This window comes from Silurus meridionalis, chromosome 22, assembly GCF_014805685.1.
Source record: "Silurus meridionalis isolate SWU-2019-XX chromosome 22, ASM1480568v1, whole genome shotgun sequence".
Classification (NCBI taxonomy): domain Eukaryota; kingdom Metazoa; phylum Chordata; class Actinopteri; order Siluriformes; family Siluridae; genus Silurus; species Silurus meridionalis.
Genome location: NC_060905.1, coordinates 12,779,725 through 12,805,238, shown reverse-complemented (window position 1 = coordinate 12,805,238; position 25,514 = coordinate 12,779,725). Strand labels below are relative to the sequence as shown.

Here is a 25,514-nt window from a genome sequence, read left to right as displayed (position 1 = left end):
TTGGATTCATCAGGAAATGGTCATGCTACTAAAAATGGTCATATTGTTAAAACCTTACATGCATAAATGGTTTAGCCATGAAACTATGCTTCATGTAAATAGTTCTCGCTTAGTTATCTCATCAATTTCCAATATAAAGTTGGCCTAAAGAACAAAATATGAGTTTAAAAAGAGGAAAATATTCAACTGAAATAAGGTTTTACAGCAGTAGCTTATCAGCACTAGCTGAGTAATAGGCTTCTTCTGCTAGTTTCCACCAATAAATGAACTAGCTGTTAGCCTGTTTAATAAAGATAAAAGCATTCGGCATGGAAGCCCAAGCTGTTCACTTCTTCAAACATATTTCACATTTTCTTAGTCCAAATGAAGCTCCTTGCTAAACAAAACACAAACAGAGCACCTACAGAAAAGGTTCAAAGGTGATTTCACAATCCAGCCCCTGTTAATTGCCTGTGATTCTCAATATACACAATAGGAAAAACGTGTTAGAACACATGACACTTCCAGTTAAAAGGTGAAGCTAGTTAACAGAAGGTGTGACTCAGGTGTGTGAACATGGGACTCAGTCATTTGATGAGAACATGCTAATGCTAGTAATACAGTTCATGGTCCATAATCGTGACATATACCCTATATGGACACAGTTACTACGACACCTCACTTTTCCAGCCATATGTAGTTCTTCACCAAATTGTTACCACAAAATTGAAGACACACAATTGTATAGGATGTCATTAGGTCCAGTATCATTACATTTTGCCTTTACTTGAACTAGGAGACCCAAACCTGCCCCACACTGACAATACCCCTGTGCACAAAGTAAGCTTCATGAAGATATGGTTTGTATGGGTTGGAGAGAAAGAGCTTAAGTGGCCTGCTGAACACATTTGGGATGAATTGGAACATTGACTGCACCCCAGGCCTCCTAACCTCACCTACATCACTACCTGATTTCACTAACACCCTTGTGGCTGAATGAGCACAAATCTCACACTCTGAAATCAAGTGGATCTTGATTTCATCTTACAGATGAGTGGAGATTATTACAGCAAATTGCGACTACCGTAATTTCCGGACTATAAAGCGCACCCATATATAAGCCGCACACACTGAATTTGACAGATTTTTATTTTAAACATAAATAAGCCGCACCTGTCTATAAGCCGTCTACAGTAAAACTAATAAACTTTACACAGGCTTTAACGACAGTGTCTGTTACACGGGTAAAATATGTTGTGGCTCCTTTAAGAGCAGAGTGGCATTTTGGGAATAGCCTGCCGCCCCATTTTTCAGCTATTACTGCATGTGTGCAAGACCGAGGAATATGTCCTTATTATTTTCTGATGCTCATTTCTAAGTTTCTTTGACTAACCCGTAACGCTGTTGCCAAGAAAAATAAAGAAGTACAAGTTTTGGAAACCTGTCTGTGCTTTTATGATTTCTGTTGCAACTGGAGTTAGTGAGCTCTCCCTTCACCCAGACTCAACGCGCTACAACGGCTTGTATCTAAATAGTAGCCTACCAAGAAAGTCATTGTTCACTGTCTTCCTCCTTCCTTTCACAACTATTTCTCTAGGGAGTTTTTCTTTTGGCATCGTCGTGCGTTTAAAAAAAAGGTTTTTTTCCCAATGCCGTGCAGCTCAGAACACAGGTGAGGTGCGTCGTTTCCGTTCGGAAATGTTATTGGTCTAATGTTATGGGGTTCAGTTTTTTGTCTTGAAGTTTGTAAAACTGGGAAAAACCCAGGAAAAATTCATAAATAAGCCGCTTCGTCGTTTAAGCCGCGGGTGTTCAAAACGTGGGAAAAAAGTAGCGGCTTATAGTCCGAAAAATACAGTATATGGAATGGGATGTTCGAAAAGCACATATGAATCTGATAATGAAGTGCTCACAAACATTTGTCCAAATCGTGTAGATGGAAATTATCCATGAAATAGGTCTTTTTAGATTTTTAATATTAGAGTCATTTTAAAGCTAAGATAAAGACACCACACCCAGAGCAAAACAACTACACTGTAAGGAGGCTGTAACTCTTAATGGTAGACATACTTGAAGGATATTGCAAAATTCTTTTTTTTATTTTCTTTAAAGGATGAGAAGCCTTATATAATATTTATGTACTTGAAAGCATAATTTACCATTAGCAACACCAGTGCAGTAGTAAATATTTTAGCAGAATTTACACAGATGAATGACAAATGAGAAACTAAATCATAAATGATAACATGAAGCCATGAGCCACAACAACACTGACCTCTGTTCCTTCAGTTTGTGTTTAGGTGACGGTGGTGGTGAACACTAACTAACATGTCTAACCTCTTCTGTAAATGTTTAATAAAGTTCAAATACGGTGACTATGAAAATAATTATACATGATTTACATTAGTTTCATTCTGATCAAACCATTCAAGAAACTCCATGTAAATGGGGGCATTCCTACTGTATATACATCCATGTTTCCCCATTCATTTGTAGGAAGAGCTTTAATGTACATTATACATACTGTCACTTTTATACTGACCAGTATTTTCAAACATACTCTGTGAAAACATCTTAATAAATGTGTTTAAAGGTGGCATCATGCCAATATCCTCATAACCGAACCCATTATTTCAGTCAACTTTGTGAATTATTTATTTTTTTATTTTATTTTTTTATATTCCAAGAAAAAAAAGCACGTTTGGGCACCGGCGGCAATTCAGACTCCAGAGGGTTAAAAGGATGAGCTTTGGATTCCCAAGTTGGTCACAATTTGTTTATTTTCAGAAATGGCAGCTCTATAGTGTGTCCAAAATAGTTTTTGTATCAATGTGTTCATGCTAATGTGTTATTGTTATTCTTTTGTGATAGCATATTTATAGAAGATTGTATGTTGGATGCTGAATAAATTAAATACACATTTAGTTAATAAATTAAATGCAAATGATATTTCAAGAGTCAGCACTAAGAAGGTGTTGGTCATTTCTGTTATACATATTGGTACTTTTTCCCCCCATGCATTTTTTTTTACATAAATACCTGGTATTGGCTAAAAAACAGAAACTGTAGGCACCACAGTAGCCAATTTTTTAAGTAGAGTGTTCAAATGAATTGTGTAACTCATTCCATCATGTAATATATTAGTTTACTCATCATTGGAGAAAAAAAAGCCTTTTCTTTTTAAAGCATGTTGTAGCATTGCTACTGTATGTGGAGCGCCTAGACACAATGTGCAAAGATATTTAACCCTCACCCATGCCACATCTGCAACTGTACACACCATAACAATGAAATTCATTACATTTGAAAGAAAATTTTATTTTCATTATCTTTGAAGAGAAAAATGAACACTGCTAATGAAATGATTGTTTATAGCTGCTATAACCTGATATAACCATTCTACATAACATAAAAACTAAATAAATATATATAAATAACTATAAAGACCCAAAAGTGTGATGTTTGTGATTTGTTAATAAATTGTACTTGTGTTACAGAATGAATTAAATACTCCCAGACATGCAGTTACAAGACAACAATTCAACACTTTAGTGGGTAAAAGCAACTCTGTTTCATGTCATCGCATTTTATTACTTTTATTATCTTCTAAGATATTTTTTATTGCAGCTCCTTAGATTGTTCATAACCTTCCAATATGGGTTAAATCACACCTACTACAACAGCAGGTTCCTCTCCAGTGATTTCATCACATCTCTGTTATGGAAATCTGTCTACAAAACCCTGTTTGAAGTATAATTCTTCCCTGTGAGTTGGTAACAGAGAAAAAAAAATCTTTAATACATTCACAGCTTAAGGCTCACTATTAAAGAGGCTTTTTGAGGTGGAAAAAAGTATAATTGGACATTCTTAAATTTGTCTTCATGACTTCATCTTTGGCTCTGAGGGACAAAAGTGGTGCAGATCACTATGGCTGTGTGGGTTTGATAAGGTTTCACTGGGTCTCATTATGGCAGTGTCTTTAGTTAAAGTCAGACCAGGGGCATGAACTGCATACATCACACTCACTTATTCAGTGACACCTATGTAGGTCACATGAGAGGAAGTGACATGTAATTACAGTGACTGGGAGACTCAGGATGATCCATATGGGTCAGATAGAGGCTTATCTAGATTAGTGTTGGTAGGCTCTGCACAGTGTGGGTACAGAGCGTATAGAGGCGCTCTCTGCCTCGCACTCACTCCATCACTCCTTGTTGCTTGCCAAGATTGAATTAAGTTTTTACTTTTGCTGTCAGAGCAGGAGAACTCGATATTTCCCAATTACATAATATCAGTAATGATTTGAGATTGGTGCCAAAGCAAGCCTACCACCTGCAGCTCTGATGCCTTTAGCATGGTGAGAGAAAGACGAAATAAAAGCAAAATGCCAAACAGCAATTGCTTTAGGACAGCAGTTAGATGACAAAACATCACAATTGACAAAAAAAAAAAAATATTCAAGCTTATTTACTGGGCGTGGTAGTGACTTTTTATTGTGAAATCATCATTAAATTGAATAACAGCTACTGTATCATATGATAACTGACATGACACGTCTGTATCTGTATTCAGATTTGATCTATCTATCGCACATAATGTATACAATGCATATAATGTATTGTCACATGAGAGTTTTTATTTGCAGCAAAAAAAAAACCTATCGCACACATGCATATATTGTCACAAGAGATTTAAGTTGTAGCTAAAAAAAACTGAGAAACGTCTTTATTTATTTATTTTTTTTCTGAATCTGAAGTTGAAGCAATTCAAAGTATTACTACTGCAATCCATTTGTGGATATCTGGAAGGTCAATATATTGTATTAACTAGCAGATGTGGATTCAAAAAGCAACCTCTGGATCAATGTGCCTTATGAATAGTCATCAAACTGCTTATGCTGACCTTTCTAAGAAAGTACTTTTACAAAACAGAAACCTTTCAAAAAGTGTTTTAGTTGAATTATTTTATCTGTATTGATAAATATCACTAGATTTACCTTTAATTGTGCTTTGGTTGTCCTTGAAAAGACAGTTGTTCCATTATCACTTTTGAATTTATTACGCTTCATTCAGGCACAAGGGCTAGTTGATTTGTAGGAGAAAAATATGGTTAGATTGTGAAATTTCTGTCAGCTGCTAAAAAAATGCAGTAGTGTGACTCAAAAGCATTCTTCCCTGATGGATCCTTCAGAGCTTGAGGGAGCATCTGCATCATTTCTGATTATAACTTTGGTTTTAAAATCCAATTTCAAGGTCATTGCCTAATTCTGTCATTTTTTTGACAACACTTCAATGGCAATTCATGTCTTTTTGAGGAATTTATATCCAAAAGAAATACAAATTTCCTGAGTCAAATTTCTTGAGTAATTTAAAGATGTAAAATTTGTTTCAAATGTCCCATAATCATGCAACATCTAATGACAAAGCCAGCACAGATGATCATTATTGCCACTCAGTGTCAAATATCCAGTAACTGACAACAACCTAATAAATGCAGCCATTAAACCAATAGTTATCAAAGGTATATATTTGAGAAGACCAAAATGCTGAAAAGACTCATCAAATCTTCTGCTTTATAACTGAAAAGACAGGCGATTAATGTTATGCACCCATCTGTCACCCAGCCACATCAACAATCAGTAAATGAATGTAATTATCAAAGATTCACTCGCTTTTGTGCATTTGAAACGACGGCACGCTCAGATCAATAGAAACATGACAACAGCTCAACATGGGACCCAGAAAAACAAAGAGCCAAGGTTTGACTCTAGCCTTTTAATTTGACCATGCCTATTAATATAATTAGGCTACAAACAGGAGGCGGACTAACACAAGCATCCATCAGTGAGTTAGTTCAGTATAGTGGCAACAGAGTGTTCCAAGGCACCACTGACTTACTCAGCACTATGAACAGAGGCAGCTAAGGGGAAGAGAAGACTTGACTGACTAGCCAGAGACACAAAAAGACACCATAAAGAGTGTCAAGGGCTGAATGTAACCCCCCCCCTCCAAAAAAAAAAAAAAAAAAAAAAATCAAAGGATCACAGGCCAATCTGACCACATGTTCCATTGCATTCCTACCTTCATACACTGCTTTGAAGCCCTGGCCACTCACAGCATAGTCCGATAGTAGCCAAAGCGTGAGCCTCGAACCAGTGCTGACTATTGGAGAAGGAAGCCGGAAGCCTGTTAACCTACAAGAAGAAAGAAGAAAAGAAAAATTGAAATCAATAGAAACACTTTAAAAATATCACATCATTGTTGAATTCTGGATTCAGATTAGTGAGAAGGTGTTGATCAATTTTCTATAACAGCCGGTTTGACAGCAGTGCCAGCTGTAATTCATATTACAAGGTTTGTATTAATTTGCTCGTTCTAATGTGTTGCCATGAATTAGTCACAACTCATCCACATACAGTAATAGAAGTGATAACTTAAACTTGACTTAAAAAATTCTCCAACACTTCTTCTTCTTCTTCTTCCAGCTGCTCCCATTAGGGGTCGCCACAGCGGATCATCAGTCTTCATGGTACTCTGTCCTTTTTATCTGCCTCTTTCAAACCATCTACCTGCATGTCTTCCCTCGCCACATCTTTGTCTTCCCCTTTTCCTCCTTTCTAGCAACTCTATCCTCAGCAATCTCCTACCGATTCTCCTGTCACTCCTCTGCACATGTACAAACCATCTCAATCGAGCTTTCCCTACCTTGTCTCCAAAACATCCTACATGCACTGTTCCTCTAATAAACTCATTTCTAATCCTGTCCATCCTCGTCACTCCCAACGAAAACCTCAATCTTCAGCTCTGCTACCTCCAGCTCCACCTCCTGTCTTTTACTCAATGCCACTGTCTCTAAAACATACAACATCGCAGGTCTCACCACAGTCCTATAAACTTTCCCTTTCACTCTCACAGATACTCTACTATCACAAATCACTCCTGCCGCTCTTCTCCACCCACTCCACCCTGCCTGCACTCTTTTCTTCACTTTTCTAACACACTCTCCATTTCTTTGCACTGTTGACCCCAGGTACCTGAACTTATCCACCTTCTCCACCTCTTCTCCCTGCAACCGTACCACTTCAATGCCCTCCACCTCATTCACACACCTGTACTCTGTCTTACTCCTACTGACTTTCATTCCTCTTTTCTCCAGCATGTAACTCCACCTCTCCAGGCTCTTCTCAACCTGCTCCCTACTCTCACCACAAATCACAATATCATCCACAAACATCATACGAAGACTCCTGTCTGACCTCGTCCGTCAACCTGTCCATCACCACTGCAAACAAGAAATGGCTCATAGCCGATCCTTGATGCAGTTCAACCTCCACCTTGAACCAGTCTGTCGTTCCTACTGCACACTTCACTGCTGTCACACTGTCCTCATACATGTCCTGCACTACCCACACATACTTCTCTGCCAAACCAGACTTCCTCATACAGTACCACAAATCGTCTCTTGGCACCCTGTCATACGCTTTCTCTAAATCCACAAACACACAATGCAACTCCTTCTGACCTTCTCTATACTTCTCCATCAACATCCTCATAGCAAACGATGCATCTGTGGTGCTCTTCCTCGGCATGAAACCATGCTCACAGATGGTCACCTCTTCTCTCAGCCTGTCTTCCAATACTCTTTCCCATAACTTCATGGTGTGACTGATCAACTTAAATCCCCTGTAGTTACTGCACGTCTGAACATCTCCCTTGTTTTTGTTGAACACTTTGGTTAAAAACTCCACTGCCATCTCTCCACGCTTTTACCGGTATGTCATTTGGTCCAACCAACTTTCCACTCTTCATCCTCCCAATTGCTGCTCTCACTTCCTCCTTACTAATCCTATCCACTTCCTGCTTCACCATCTTCACACCATCCGACCTTCTTTCTCTCTCATTTTTCTCATTCATCAGCTGCTCAAAATACTCTCTCCATCTTCTCAACACACTCTCCTCACTAGTCAACAGATTTCCATCTCCATCCTTTATTGCTCTAACTTGCAGCACATCCTTCCCAGCTCGGTCCCTCTGCCAGGCCAATCAGTACAAATTCTTTTCTCTTCCCCGGTGTCCAACTTCTCATATACGCCTCGTATGCCTTTTTCATATGCCAATTCTGTTTTGCCAGCCTATTTCTCCTTATGCTCTCCTTCACTTTTTTATTCCACCACCACATTTATTTGTCTTCTTCTCTATTTCCAGATGTCACACCAAGTACCTTTCTAGCTGTCTCCCTTATCACTTCTGCAGCAGTTCCCCAATCATCCAGCACCTCAATGAGCCCCTGTCTGACTTCTTCCCTGAACCTCACACTACAATCTTCCTCCTTTAGTTTCCACCATCTTATTTTTTTTCAGTTCTTCTTCTTCATCTTCTGCATAGAACATAGTTCACCTGTGTGCACCTCACCCTATGATCCTCCTTCTTCTTAAAATAAGTATTCACTACTGCCATTTCCATCATTTTAGCAAAATCTACCACCATCCGCCCTTCCACATTCCTCTCCTTAAAGACATACCCACCCATCACCTCCTCTTCACCTCTGTTCCCTTCATCTACATGGCCATTTAAATCTGTTTTCATCACCAATCTTCATTCCTAGGTACACCTTCTACCATTTTATCTAACTCACTCCAGAATCTTTCTCCTCCATCTCACAACCCACTTGTGGAGCATAGGCACTGATCACATTTATCATCACCCCTTCAACTTCCAGCTTCATGTTCAGCACCCTATCAGAAACTCTCTTCACCTCCACTAGACTTTTATTGTACTCTTCCTTCATTATCACTCCTACACCATTTCTCTTACCATCCACACCATGATAGAACAGTTTAAAGTCACCTCCAATGTTCCTGGCCTTTCTCTCTTTCTACTTGGTCTCCTGAACACAAAACATATCTACCTTTTTCCACTCCATCATATCAGCTAACTCTCTCACTTTAAGAGTCATAGTACCAACATTTAAAATACCAACCCGAACCTCCACTCTCCTACACTTCTCCTTTCCCTGCCGTCTCTGTGGACATATTCATCCTTTCCTTCTCCTCCTTCAGCCAACAGCAGCCCAATTTCCACCGGTACCCTGTTGGCTAATAATACATGTGGCGGTCGTTGGTAACCCAGGCCTTGACTGATCTGGATTATCTGGATGATTTATGATCCACATGTTAGATTTGGCACATGTTTTAGCTTGATGCCCTTCCTAAAGCAACCCTCCCCATTTATTCTGGTTTTGGACCAGCTGTAAAAGTGCACTGGCTTGTGCAACCCTATTGGCTGGGTTATATTCTGCAACACTAAATAGACTAAATAACAGTAAAATAATAAAATGTGTTCATACATTTAAATCTGTGCCTAATAAAAATGTGTTATAAGAGTAATAAAACAAATGAAGTTTGATTATTTATTATTATTGTTTTATAGAAGCATGCCATGTCATCTGACAATGCAGAGAACATAGAAATGAGAAGCATAAACAGCACCTCCAGAGCATTTATATTTTAAATCTGAGTATATAGAAAGAAATTTAAACAGCAAAAATAAAATGCAAAAATAAGTAAATGATACATCAATAACTATATTATTTTAAGGTCAGAGGTTAAGCATGTCTGGACTCATCTGGACTGTGTTTTTCAGAGATCTATAAGCAAACAGTTGCTCACTGCATTGAGGCATGGCTTTTCATTACAAAGCCATATTAAGTTCAAGCTTCCTTGTTTGTCACAAACATATTACATAAATTGTGGTCAAATATTTACATACATGTTCATATCTGTCATAAAAGCAAAAAGTAAAATACATCAGATTGAGAGAGAAATAACAGCAGAAAGAGTCACAGCCTCATTAATGCTGTGATGAAAAGCTATTGAGCGCTAACATAAAATGAGTGTAAAACGTGTTTTTGTGCTGCCCAGCTGGGTGATTGGTCAAAATTAACACAGTTGTGTTGTGATGGTGATACAATGGCATTGGAATATCTAAAACAGCTGTGGCTGTAGTCGCTGGAGCATTAAGATGAACCATAAACCTTATAATGACACCTAGAAGCTGAAAAATTTTCACTGTGAAACTAAGTAGAAAGAATCAAATTCACTACATACACTATGAGAAAAAATGCGAAAAAGGACAAACGACTTATAGATATCACGATTCTCTTCACTTCTCGTATTAGTTAGAAGTAAAAGGACAGCCTTGAACTGCACTGCTCTTTTGGATACTAATTCAATTAAAGAGGCAAATTCAATTTAGCAGTGTAACATGTCCAGGCTAATTAGACGATAAACTTTGCTGCTTAATTACCACAATAGGACTCTTCCAAAAATGTCAGAAGAGAGATTTGCTGAAGAGGACACCATTGAAAATAATTATCCATAATGACCATAGATATTTAATAGGCATAAACTCATCCTGTGTTTTGTCTAATTAAATTTAGTCTATAAGGAATATACTAAAGCTAGGTCAAGAATCAGGCAGGGTAATCTACATTTATTTGGTAGATGCCTTTATTCAGAGCGACGTACAATTATTTAACTTATACAACTGAGCAGTTTAGGGTAAAAGCCCTTGTTCAGCAAACCAGCAGTTGCAGCTTGGTGATGCTGAGATATACTTTCCGATCCAAAGTCCAATGCCTTAACCACTGAGCTACCTCTCTTCTGTAAGGGGGCTAAACCTAGCTAGTAGCAAGTGACAAAACATCAAACAACAGACATTTCAGGGAGTTTATTCCTTACACAGTGTCAAGAGACCATACATCAACAATGTTTGAATTGACATTGTCTCCATTTTGTGCAAAATAGATACCATGTGCTAAATTGCATCTATTAAAATGATCTTATTTTCAACTACTTCATAAAAACCGCCCAAATAAAGGCAGAAATATTGTGGCAAGCTAGAATCAGGAGCTTCATCCATTATTTATCACTCTCAAAATGTTCTGCTTGCTGTCAAACTGATGCTAAACTGTATGTTTGTGTAGATGCCACCAAGCGGTAATCAAAACAAGTTCAAAACAAAGCGCGCTCTTGACCTGTTAAGTTTTTAGCCACTCATAAATAAAAAGGAACGAGTGATTTTGCAAAATGTAGTTGAGTAAAAGGTAAGATATTTGACTTTGAAATGTAGTGAAGGTAATGTAAAATCCATCTAAATGGAAATACTTCAGTAAAGTACAGATATGCGAAAAAAGCTACTTAAGTACAGTAACGTATTAAATTTACTCCATTACTGACCACCACTGCTAAAGTGACAAACACAAACAACTTGTTTTTGTCCAGATTTTACAGCATGGGAAAGCTATTTCTTTAAAAAAATTTGGTTCCCATTAGGCATATTGTTCAATAGATTTAAGCCTCTATCTTGCATCGTTCTCATATTACTTATGAGAAAATAAATAAACTAAAAGAAAAAGTGAAGCTTTACTGTACTGTACTAATAATTCAATACCTGGTATAATGAACAATTCTGCTTAGAATTTAAAATATTATGGGATACAAGATACCTTAACAGTTTGTCCCCAAATTTCATGCTTGCTTAAGTGGATAATCTCAGCTTTTACCTTGATTTGTCCATAATTCCTGCTAAAGCTTCTTTCCAAGTTTATGATCCAAAATCTGCACTATACTGACATCCTTTAAAAAACAATTAGCACAGAATCATAGAGGTGTAATGCTTTGTAATCCTACTATCACATTTCAAACAGAAGAAAATAGATTTTCTTGAATCTGGATCCCTTCTTTCCAGTTCTTGCCTCTGTAACTGTAGCTGACTTGCTCAATCAGAACCTAATTTTATATTTATGATATTAGAAAAGCTTCTTCATTGTAATAGCTATTGTTAAATGTGCTTTACAAATAACATGGAATCGAACTTAACTCCCTGAACACCCTGCAAAAGTAAATGAATATCGAGATGAATTGAGATATCTGAGTATTTAATTGTCTGTGTGGTTACACTAGAGGTTCACCAGGAGTCGTTATCACATGGATGATTCCAGGCATATTTGGGCCAGACACTCCATTAGAAATAGATCTGTTATGCCTCCAATGATCCAAGGGACCCCAGAGGGAAGGGCATTGGCACAATAGAGAATAATGAGGAAACAGGAAAGAGAGGGGAGAAAAAAACACAAAATTGAAGCATGGACAAATGATGACCACTAGGCTTTATCTGTGAGAATGAGATTGAATACAAAAGATTGTACTCGGGAGAATGGTTTTATTATTATATTCTATGGAATTGCCAATATATATTTTCAGGCTCATTGTTTACGATAATACAACCGGATGTTATAATAACTTGGGATAAAGCATAGGGGCAATAAAGACCAAAAAATGCTAAATCATAGGTTTAGAATTTAATACAACACTTGCAAATAAATAAATACATAAATAAATGGGAAAAAAACTAAAACAAAACAAATGCAAATAACCATGAAAGTTAAATACACATTAGTGGAGATACTATTAGTAGATACTAAATGTTTAAGGCTCTGGTCCCTCCGAGTTGCCACTGTGGGTCCCTTGAGTAAGGCCCTCTTTGCTCAACGGGCACCACACCATGGCTGACCCTGTGCTCTGACCCAAATTTCCTAAAAAACGAAGATTTGCGAAGAAAAGTATTTTTGCTATGACAAATATACTGTAGACTAATAAACTCAGTATGCCTCTGCTAAGGTAATATCTTATTTAATTTATTTTTCACTGGCAACAGTTTATTGAATATATTATAATGAATTAAAGAGTTTAAATCTGTTTACACTGCACAGACATTTTTTTTTTTTTTTTTTTTTTTTTTTTGCTTTTAGGTTCATTAAATTATGTGCAATATATAAACAAACCAAACAGCAAATCAACAGAGAATATCAGTTTATCTTCTATACAGGCTCTGATTCTGCGAACTGCCTAACACTTCACAAAGTGCCCTTGGAAGTGAAAAATCTTTAACTATTCCAAGAAAACCTTGAAGAACCGCACAGTATATACAGACATAGTCAGATCTTCTGAACAAGTTTCTTTAATGACTTCTCAACATACACTTTCCAAAACATGGCCATTGTAGAACTAATGTAAACGTGTGTATTTGTTAGAAGTAAAAACAAGGAATTGTTCAGTTGCAGAAACTGATTAAAGCGATCTGTAAATGTCACTTCTTCCCCCTGCCCTGCTGCTCGGTGAGCTTTCAGCACATCCACACAGGCATTGATTTACAGGAGGCCAGCGCAGCTCCATAATAAAATGTGATTAAATGGAGTGTCAGCATGTGAATAATGAGTCACACAGTCTGTGCACCAGGTTATGTTGTCACCACACACCAGAGGTCGTGACTTTACTGCCATTGCTCACATCAGTCCATCACAGGGTTAAATCGATGTCCTAAATTAGCATGGCTAGCTGGGTTTGGGTCTCAGACGTGGCCTTGTGCCAGCAGACATGGACACTATGTCATGAATCTGCAGAGGGGATTTTACAATGGTAAATTCTGCACTGGGAAAGAGCAACCTAAACAAACAAACACACACACATATCCAAACTGAAAACCTTCTAGCAACGGTTTGCCACCTATGGTGCTTCTATAAATTGTGCGGGTTCTATCAAGTATTGCGATCACGCTCCATTTCTCTCTCGGTTCTTCGTTAAGTCCCATGCCGAGTTGAGACAAATTGTTTTAAATGAACAAAAGCCCCTGCTGCACTTGGGCTACACTTTCTTAACGTGTAGACGCCATGAAAGTAAATCAGGTTGTCCTCCCTCTAATCTCATTCTGTAGATATGCGGCAGTGATGCTGAAGCAGCTGTTTTTCAGCAAACAGGGGGGTGGGAGGAGGGGGAAAAAATGCCGGTTGTTTCTGTCATGCAAGCAGAGAAATGATGTTGAGGGATAAGTGAGGGAGTGTATGTGTTTGTGTGTGTGTGTGTGTGTGTGTGTGTGTGTGTGTGTGTAGAATCACAAGCGTGTGACTTAAAGCCACAAATAAGCAGAAAAGTGGTGCTTGTCCTTCCTATTTTCTAATGCGTGCGTGTGTGTGCGTGTGTGTGCATGTGTGCGTGTGTTCTTCAGTTCCGCTCATAGTACACTTTGTTTATGTTTGGTGTGATTTTGTTCTTTGAGATGAAATTTGTATGATTTGCAAAACAAATTACAAAAAAAGTAAAAATAAATAAAATTAAAATGGAAAAAAAGGGGGTGTTTCACTTAAAAAAATTACAAATCTATCAAAATATCCCAAAATATCAAGTTTAAAATTATATCACACCTGTGCTAGATCAGGCATGTTTGGTAAATTTTATTTTTTTTTGCACTAAAGCTATGAATCTAAGTAGGCAAAAAGAAAAGGAAGTCAATGGCACAAGAAATTTGTGCCACAGACATTATTAAAATAGAAAAATACCAAACGTATCCTGGATGGTCATCGTTTTAAACTTTGCTTTTGTATTGATGTCATTTAGGTTGAAATAGGACCCCTATTCATTTTGTATCTGCTGCTGCGGTCAGGAGGGTCCCTGTCGCTCTGTTCACCTGCCTGCTGTGTGTCCTTTCACCATCAGCCTCACTCCCGTTTTGCAGTGGCTGGGGTTCTGACCAGCATGGTGCTGGAGATGCTGTATTTTTGCACTTGGGTGTTCAACCATGTGCACTTTGAAGTTCTGTTGATTGCAGGCTTTTTTTTTTCTGGCATCCTCACTTTTCATCTGTTTGCTAGTTGGATTCCTACCAAGGTCTTGATGTACTTCATAATGGCTTGGGGCGTTTAGCTGTCATCCTGGACAGGACTCGTGGTGTATATGGTTGTTGTTTGAGCATCGGGGGCTGTTTGATGCCTCCAGCACATCTGTCCACCCCCTTGAGTGACTCCAATACTCCTTTCCATGTATAATATCAGTAATATTAATGGAAGTATTTTTGTAGTGTATCTTTGATGTATAACCAGTAATTAAACATATTTCCTGTATGCTTATTATTTTTATTATTATTATTATTATTATTATTATTATTATTATTATTATTATTATATTTACATTTACAGCCTTTAGCTGTAAATGACTAAATCAACACTGATCGCTGGATTACAAACTTATCAGTCTAAAACTGTTGAGAGGAATTTTTTTTAATGGATACACAAAGACAAAACAAATGAGGAAAAAATTTCTAGTTAAAGTTTTTCAGGAAGAGTTTTTTTTTACCTGTCATTTGAAGATAGCCAATGACTCGGAAGTTCATTTCACCAGCTGGGTGCCAGAATTATTATTTTACTAGCAGTAGTATTAGTAGTAGTAATAGTAATAGTAATATTTTCATTGTTTTCCATAAATTTCAACTGAAGACATTTTCCATCATAGTCATCCTCCCCAGCTGTTATTTGGGGTTGGTGCGATGGATGTTGCTGTCAGTGCAGGCTGCTGTGTTTCACACAATCCTAGCTATAACTCTCGGCTCTTCAAGGCCCCGTTTGTGGTGCAACCTCAAAGCAGCTTCAGCCCTGGGTGAGTTCTACCCAATTATACTCTTCTACCCCATATATCCAGCCTTCAGCCAGCCCCTATAAATACACACTCTGCACATCTCCACTTCCCACACACACTCGTTCATTCAGGTTATGCATCAGGTTATTTTTTGCCACTGCAGCTCTGATGGCCTCCCAGTGAATCATAGTCTGTAATGGGCACGATAAGTGATTTTGTGCTAGAGATTGGATTACGGCACATACTGAGTGAAGAGATAATACACACAACCACCAAATGCCCGAGCAGAAGCCCGAACCATCTGCCTGCAGCAGCTGGCTGAAGCAGTAAACTCCAGCCATGGATGCTGGAACTCATAGGTGCTGAACATAGAACCTTAAAACTAGATGCTAAAATATTCCTAATATTAACTAGCAATTACCTGCAGGACCTTTAAATAGTACACAAATAGCATGCAATTATCCATTCAAATAAATATTGCAAGATGTGTCAGGCATAGTGAGATATTATATTCCCCCTGAACTGTGTGAAGCTCCCTGATCAGAGTTTATCACTGATGGAACATCATTAGCCTGTTTGGATCCTGGACAGTGCCAAAACAAATCGAGCCAGTAAAGGCGGCTATCCAAAAACAGCCAGAGCATGGGATTCAAAATGCGCTCCCCTTTCACCTCCATTTCCCTTCGCAATGGTGGATATCAGCAATCCAGAGCACCATCTTCAGACTTAATGAGGTAGTCGGTTCATCTGAAAAATCAGAGCAACGCTTGACTTGCGAAGCAAAAAGTGCCCTATTAGTAGATGCTACTATAATTTCGGTTCAGTGCATACCCATTTGCATAATCAAATACAAAAGCATAAATATGTGGTGTTTAGTTTTTTTTTTTTTTTTTTAATAATGGGCCTCATTTGTTAAGCTTTATGGATATATACATATATATTAGTAGTGCAGCGGATCACAAAACTCACCGTTCGGATCACACTACGGTTTATGAGTCACGGATCGGGTAATTTGTCAGATCAGCAAAAAAAGGAGAGGAGACAAATATAATTTGGCTTCTATTTATTACAAGAAGTTACAGCAAGTAAATGCTCTCATATATGCGATTTGAATGATGCAGGAGGCTTTTCAAGTTCTTTTGCTCCTCTGCCAGCCTTTGAACGTTAAAATATAAAAAAAAAACAAATAATAATTTGGATTGATATCATCATCATAGGTTAGAAAATTGTAAGTCAAATCATTGTAACTTGGGAACTGCGTGTACATTCTACAAAACGAAAAAATCATGTCATTTGCATGAGTTAATGCTATTTTAGTTATAGTGGTATTCGAGACCAGTCTTTGTCTTTAGACTACACATCGGTGTTTTCAGTCTTCTCGTACACATTATACTATAAAGTACCCATATATAAGCCGCACACACTGAATTTTACAAATATTTTTATTTTTAACATAAATAAGCCGTGTCTACACTAATGTACTTTACACAGGCTTTAACGAAAGACACGTTACACACGGTGTAACGGATGAAATATTTTTGGCTTCCTTTAGGAGCATAGCGGTATTTTGGGAATAGCCTGCCGCCGCATTTTTCCGCTATTACTGCATGTGTGGAGACCGAGGATTATGTCCTTATTATTTTCTGATGCTCATTTCTATGTTTCTTTGACTAACCCGTAACGCTGTTGCCAAGAAAAATAAAAAAGCACGAGTTTGTAAACCTGTCTGTGCTTATATGATTTCTGTTGTAACTGGAGTTAGCGAGCTCTCCCTTCACCCAGACTCAACGCGTTACAACGGCTTGTATCTAAACAGTAGCCGACCAAGAAAGTCATTGTTCACTGTCTTCCTCCTTACTTTCACAACTATTTTTTCTCGGGAGTTTATCTTTTGGCATCGTCGTGCGTTTAAAAATCACCCGATGGAAGTTTTTTCCCCGATGCCGTGCAGCTCAGAACACAGGTGAGGTGTGTTTTTTCGTTTCCGTTTGGAAATTTCATTGGTCTAATGTTATGGTGTTCAGTTTTTTGGCTTGAATTTTGTGAAACCGGGAAAAACCCAGGAAAAATTTATAAATTAGCTGCTTCGTTGTTTAAGCCGCGGGGTTCAAAACGTGGGAAAAAAAGTAGCGGCTTATAGTCTGAAAAATACGGTATGTATTTCTCAGTCTTAGCCTTGGCCTACGAAAACTAAGACCTGAGATCATAACATTATTTTCATAAACAAGCTCTTGTTTCTATTGCGATGTTTCCAGTTATTTTTTTTTTTTAGCAACTCGAATTGACTTGAGTTTCATGTGACCTTTGCTGTTTATGGCGTATTGTGCCTGTCAACAAATGTCCATCAGCTTTTTTATGAATGCAGTTTGCCTAATACATGTACATTTATCATGCTGAGTGTTTGCACAGAACTTTGTAAATCTGGCATGATTTATTTTGTCCATTTTGACTCACAAAAATTATTATGAATGACTACTTAAAGTCTGACTAAATGAGACGTAGTATCGTCAATTGCTTGTAATTTAGGATCGATTTAAAGTTAGATTCCTACCATTTCCATGTTGCTCTTAGCAGGATACGCGACCGCCGTATTTAACATGGCATTTCATCCCTCAAAGCCGAAAGAATCCCATACTAAAAACACACCCTCCAGCTTAAGGCCACCTGAGGCCAACTCTGCCTCAGTGAGTGCAGGCAGGGGCAAATTTCATAAAATAACTTATAAGGAAAATTCATTAACACAGAGAATGATGGAGAGTGCTAGAGAGAAAGTAAGAAAAAAAAAGCAAGGAGGTGATGGAGGGGGATGAAGAATAGGTGCTGAGGCTTGAATTATTGAACGTAGGGAAGAAGTGATATAATACAGTGCTCATCGTGCAGAGGGAGTTTTGGGGCCAGCAGAAAGCAGGACTGATGAGTTGTCACAGAGCGAGTGCAATGGCAAAACTCGTCACAAGGGGGATGGATAGTTCCAAATGGTTCCACGTTGCTGCTAATGATCCTCGGCTCTCACTTTGTCAAAGCTGAAAAACCTGTGTTTGCTTTCTTAACACGCATAAGCAGTAAGGAGATATACTTTAATGTAGGACTTCTTTCTGAACTCCAGCTTGGGTTACAATCTAAACTAGCAAAAAGTATTTAATGCTAACTGTGCTAACTGTGATACTGCAACGTATATCTTTTGCATATTAAAAAAAAGTAAGAAATGCATTTAATAGTCATGTCACTGATATTTCAGAGCAATGAATAAATCCAATAATTACTAAATCACAGATCAGGGTTATGCCAAAGTTTTAAACAGGCTTGATATCTGCCTTTATTACACAGATGAGACTTCACTGAAGCCTGTCTGGAAATGTCAAGTCTGTTATCAGTTATAGCTTCAGGATGTGTCCTTCTAAACCTACACACTTATAGTGTATTCTGCATTAGAGTGTCTGCCTCAACATGTAAAAGGAAAACACTAGTCATGTGGATAGTGGGATGGTATTTCACTTTCTTTTGCTTGACAGCCTGAGAAACAGTTTTTTCAATGTTGGTTTGAAATAAATGACACCACATGAACTGAACTCATGGAGTCAAGTCGAACCAAAGGAGTGAGATGTTTTTATATCATACATGAATCATGGAATATTTTGACCAGTCCAACATGTTATCAGATAATTCAAATTTATTCACAGTTGAGAATTATAGCAAAATGCATTTCAAAGAGTAAGTTATTTCCTGCGTATGGAGAAATGGCAGTGGAATGTTGGGAAAGATGGACCTAAAATTTATGGTAAGAAAATTGTTTTTAAGTTTAACCTGCTCCACATGTGTATATGTATAAAAAGTGCAAGAAGGTGACCTTGACCTTGAGTCAGCAAGTGTGTATGTTACAATTAGGTTTAAAAATTTATTTTTTTAAATATATGTTGAGTTTTCCTGTCAAAATAAAATATTTGAGCGAATTAATTATTATTATTATTATTATTATTATTATATTTTTTGTGCTGCCTGTGAATAGTTTAGAAATGTAAAATGTAACAGGTTTTGCTACTGTTAAATACATAACCTAAATGTGTGAAAATTAATTCGTAAATGAATTCATAGATATTTAGTTTTATCACTTGTGACTAATGTGTGTTAGGTAACAGTTAAGTAAGCCAGGGTAGCTAATATTAACAAATAGATAGTGAGCCATTTCCAAACATTTCTATTAATTTGAATTAATAAGTCCATTCATAAAATCTGGTTTCACCCAGTATTTTCTCAGTCTCTTAGAAGTGTAGAGATAAAATGAGTGGACAATAACCTAAAGAAATCTATTAAGTGCACTTATGAATTGAACAATAAACATTGACTGAACATTGTTCGACTGTTCCTGACCATCAATAAATCCGCAAAAATAAACAATGAGCTATACAATTAAACACCAATAAAACGGTGTCAGTGATGTAGCATTATTGCCGCTGGGAAAGTAATTAGACTGAGCGCAATCCATAGCATAAGGTGCCACTGCGATGAAGTAAAGCGAGCGAAAAAATTTTTCCTGGAGTGTTTTTTTAACAAAATGAAAAAGTGCAATTACAGCTTAAAGCAAAGCAGTGATTTAAATGGGTGTACAAAGAGTATAAATTAGAGTTAGTGCAAAACTGTCCACTATAATTACAAAATTGTTGCTAGATTTGAATAAAATAAAATAAACATCACCCATAGCCGTCCATTTCTATTCATCTTCTTTATTTTTTACAGTATTATTCTGCTCACAATTCCCACACTTGCTTTTATCCCTGTTTTGCTTTTACTTTGACTTCAATCTACCTTTCATTCATATTTTCTTTTTGTTCTTTTATATCTATCTCTCCCTCTTCTCACCTCCTCATTTCCTTCCTCTCCTTTCTCTGCTTGAGCTCTAAGCCCTGCAGAACCACAGATTAATTATTCAAATGTTGACTTCCCTGCCAGAGAAAGGATCTGGGAGGAGACTGCGGGCTTCCTTCTTCTCCTCTGCTCTCTCCCTCCAAACTCATCCAGTCTGTAAGACGAGTGCTGTGCCTTTATTACTTGTATATCAGTGTATTTATTTTTATTTCCTCACCGTTTTCATCCCTCGGCTCTTTCCTAGACTTCTAATAAACTTCAACACATGGTTTTAACTGCACATTGGACTTGATGCAGAAGGCAGCAGGGAGTGGTTGGGAAACCTTCTCGCTGCTCTTCTTCATTCCTTCTCATCCAACTGTGCATGGATGCATCATATTAAGATGATTGCTGAGGCACAGAGGTAATAATTCTGGTTGTTCATGGGGCATGGAGGGACACGCAGCACAGCTTAGCGACTCCAGTAACACCAGCTGTGCATTGCTGATGAAGGCGCTAAAATTAAGGTGCAGGTATAATAATGTGCTTTGTAAAGAAACTTTGGTGCTCTCGCTTACATCTATATTACAGAGTAAATCCAATGCTAAAGAAGTGCTAATACGGTAGGTTGTGCCATGGTGCATCATTCTTAACAGCAGATCAACCATTCAACAAATATTAGTCTTCATAAAGTCCTTGTTCACATCTCAAGTTGATAAATATTTTGCAAGCGTGGGCCAGATTTCTCAGTGCCCCTTTTACCTACCGGTAAATATTTTCTTGCATCCAGTGGTCAAAAATAAAGGGGACAACAAAAATGCAAACAGAGACATATTGGATCAATATTTTATGACATGGACGAAAGTATTGGGACACCTGACTTTTCAAACCATATGTGGTTCTTCTCCAAACTGTTACCACAAAACTTTAGGCACACAATTGTATAGGATGACTCTGGATGTGGAAGCATTTCGTTTTCCCTTCACTAGTAGACCCAAACCTATTCCAGCATGACAATGCCCCTATGCACAAATCCATGAAAGTATGGTTTACATGGTTGAGTGAAAGTTGACTCCGATCTTTACCCTATTGAACACCTTTGATTTAAATTGGAACGCTGACTGCACCCCAAGCCTCCTTACCTGACTTTAGTACCTGACTCATTCACCCTTTAGGCAGAATGAGCACTAATCTCCAGAATAACTCTCAGAAATCCAGTGGAACATCTTCACAGAAGAATGGAGGTTCTTATAACAGCAGATGGGCACTAAATGTGGAATAGGAAGTTCAAAAAGTATGTGGGAATTGCAGGTGTCCAAAAATGTTTGTCCATATAATGTACTTCATTCTCTATCATCATTTTAATTTTGTTCATAAGCAGGAGGAAAAGATGCTCGACAGCACAAGACATGACCCGCTCTATCTTTGTCTCGCAAACTGTGACATGGAAACTATGGGAGTTCCATTTCTTTTAAAAAATCAATTTAGACATAATAAAAAATAAACAATTTGAAAAGTCCATCGCTTTCAGAAAGGATGTGATTAGCAAATTTAATCTACACTTTTATCCAGATGTAACCATGTTGTTAATGTGTCAATTGAAAACCCTTTTATTCAAATGAAGCTATAAGTGAAGATGAGAAATGTGCAAATGAAAGATGCAAAGTTTAGATATTGTTACAAAAGGGACGTATTAAACAGAGAGGTGGCGCAGGTGTCAAAAACGTTCAGTTTGAATAATTTTCCACACTCAGTCCCGAAACTCCCTACCTGTTTAACCCCTCCTGCCATAGGGGATTACTGGGTTAATTTAGTTTGAGGCTATTTCAGTATTAATGGCATCCTTCCTATAATCACAGTTGTATGCTTTCTAAAAATGACTCACTTGCACACATCTTCATTAAAGAGCATCTGACATCATCAGCACCGCTAAGCTAGTTTTACCAGAGACATGCAGCTCTAGTTGAAGTTACACCGAGTAACACAGTCTCTCTGGTGTAACCAGCTGGGTAGTACTAATACGCTGTGTAGTTTGTAAAAAGGCACTGGGGCTTTCACTTCTATCTTCATTAAAGAGCGCACGACCTCGTCAGCACCACCCCGACTCGCCACTGCAATATGACAAGTGCGTTATTTAAAGGAGTTAATTGAAGACACTTCCTCCCGGCTTTTAACGAGCTTACCACAGAAGCCTACATTAGCTTTCCAGCCGTACTTATCACTCTCTCTTCGCCCTTTTCTCTATCGGCTTATCGACATGGCGCAACCGCTTTTGTGCTACATAAACAAAACAATACACAACATTAAGCAGGATAAATAGACACTTAAGGTAAATGAGGGTATGAAAAGTTTTACCGGGTGCCGAGATCCGACCGCAGGATTTTGCTCTTTTTCTCCAGATGCAGCAGATGGAATGTGTTTGCGAGCTAATTCTATTCATTTGCTCACCACTGTGGTATCTTCCGAATACTTCCATATTTAACCGTCGTTGCCCACTTTCGATCCGTTTAATAGGTCCATTTAAAGGAATAGTTCCAGAGCTTTTGTAAGAGCAAACTTTTTAAGATTATGCTTCAGGCCCTGTCTCACGGCTTTTCTGTAAGCGTCATGTATTATGGGAAATGAGTGCACCCAAGACGTGTGCAAACTCCTGTAGCAGTCTGAACTACACATTTTTCAACTTTATTATGAAGTAACAAACACATGTATTGGCAACAGTTTGCGAACACTGTTCCATTAATACGACATGTGCTTTTTTGAGCATCTTATTCCACATTTAGACCCAATTTGCTCTCCTTCCCTCCACTCTTCTGGGAAGATGCTCCACTAGATTTTAGAGTGTGCTTGTGGATATTTGTGTTTATCAGCCACAAGGGTGTTAGTAAAGTCAGGTACTGATGTAGGGTGAGGAGTCCTGGGGTGCATTCATTCCAATTCATCCCAAAGATGTTCAGATCAGATCTCAAGAGCTTACAATTTTACAAACCATGTGACCAAAAATCTTCATGGAGCTCGCTTTGTTTATACATTGTATGAACAAAAGTATTGGGAGACCTGACTTTTCCAGCCGTATGTTTGGAGGCAGAAAGTTATATAGGAAACTGAATGTGCTAGCATTCAATTTTCATTTCAGTTAAACTAGCCCCAAACCTGTTCCATTATCCATAAAAATAGTTTAAATGGGATAGAGTGGAGGATCTTGAGTGGCCTGCTATCTGCTATTTGACCCCAACCTTGTTAAACACCTTCAGGATGAATTAGCATGCTGACTGCACTCAGGCCTCCTCCTCATCCTACATCAGTACCTGACATAACTAATGCTCTTTTGGCAGAATGAGCACATATCTCTACTACCACACTCCAAAATCTAGTGGAACATCTTGCCAAAAGAGAGGAGATTATCATTTACAGCAAATGGGGACTGAATGTCGAATGAAATGTTTAAAAAGCACATACGAATGCTCAGGTGTCCACAAACGTTTGTCCGTATAGTGTATGCAGTACAGTTACTTACACGGCTCATTAGTGCACACAGGAGTATCACCAACATCCCATAGCTGATGTTTGGTAGATAAGTCAGATTTGCAATATGATATTTTAGTTTGCTTTTGCTGTATGAAATAAAAATTCTCTAATGATTGCTCAGTGAACAATCTGGGCTTGTACAGAAACTGGAACAGTAAACAGTAAAGATCTTCAAAGCATGCTTGACAACATTTTCTCCCATGCAATACTGTTTTATTTCCATGTTGCCAGTATTAGCATGTATCCTGTACGTTCTGCATTATACTACGTCTTCTCATACTGTGGATTTTAGATTTTGCTGTTATTACAACACGCTTCAACAATGTAATTACAATGAATGGACATTCGGTGCCACCCAAATGAGGATGGGTTTTCTTTTGAGTCTGTTTCCTCTCAAGGTTTCTTCCTCATACCATCTTAGGGAGTTTTTCCTTGCCACATTCACCAGTGGCTCATTTATCAGGGATAAACAATTATAAGCAACTAATTTATAGGCAATATTTATTTATACATTTTCTAAATTACATATTTATTTATCTTACCTTATTACCGCTTTATCTGTGTAAAGCTGCTTTGAGATAATGTCAATCTAAAAAGCGCCACACAAATAAAATGTAATTTAGTTTAATAGATAAGCGTCATAGCAGCGATTACCAAACAAATGTTCAGACATTGCCAGAACTTTTGTGGCTGCCACTACACTGTCATCATGACGTCACGTTATGTCTTCTAAGATCCCCAGACTCAATTCATGACCATTTCTTTTTCTTTTTCTTTTTTTTTTTTACAGTAAATGATTATGTCTAATAGTGTACTGTATAAACCCGGGTTTTTCCTGCCTTAACCACTGTTACAGATTATTCCTGGAAAAGGATAGGAAATCCTGGATTTGCCTTTTTTATTAATAAAAATGAACAAAGAAAAACTACAGTATGCATTATGATACCAATGAGTGAAAAAGTTAAATACTTCAACAGAATAAATATTTATTATTTTATTATTATTATATTAATATTATTTATTATTATTATTATTATTATTATTATTATTTAATTTTTTTAAAGAATGAGAGATGGGATTTTGATGCCTTGAGGTAGCATTGTATCATGAAGAGAAACCTTAATAAAACAATGTATTTTTTCATACAAAATATAGTTCAATCGAAGAGATATTTAAAATACATCTTGGCATCCTAAACATGGATAAAAAGCAATTGTTGGGTTAAAGAATCAAATCTTTCTAGAGAAAATGTGGTGCTGTAAAAAAACAGCTGAGAAAAACAGCTGTGACCAGTTTTTATTTCTATTATTTATAAGCATTTTTATTGGTTAATTTTAGTTACCGTAATTTCCGGACTATAAGCCGCACCCACTGAATTTTACAAATATTTTTATTTTTAACATAAATAAGCTGCACCTTGTGTATAAGCCACACTGAAACTAATGAACTTTACACAGGCTTTACCGAAAGACAGTGTCTGTTACACGGTGTAACGGGTGAAATATGTTGTGGCTCCTTTAAAAGCAGAGCGGCATATTGGGAACAGCACATCACTGCATTCTTCCGGTATTACTGCGTGTGTGTGTGTGTGTGTGTGTGTGTGTGTGTGTGTGTGTGTGTGTGTGTGACGCGTGTCAACGCGTTACAACGGCTTGTATCTAAACAGTAGCCGACCAAGTAAGTCATTGTTCACTGTCTTCCT

At 37.7% G+C, this 25,514-nt stretch overlaps 1 protein-coding gene across 3 annotated transcripts in view; it reads right to left on the bottom strand.

Moving 5' to 3' along the window:
- Positions 1 to 25,514, bottom strand: part of csmd2 (CUB and Sushi multiple domains 2) — a 359,814-nt gene that overhangs the window by 299,880 nt on the left and 34,420 nt on the right. For all 3 annotated transcript variants that reach the window (XM_046834777.1, XM_046834778.1, XM_046834780.1), the window contains exon 3: positions 6,060 to 6,172. In XM_046834777.1, coding sequence (XP_046690733.1) covers positions 6,060 to 6,172 — 113 coding nt within the window. The remainder of the gene's footprint in view (positions 1 to 6,059; positions 6,173 to 25,514) is intronic.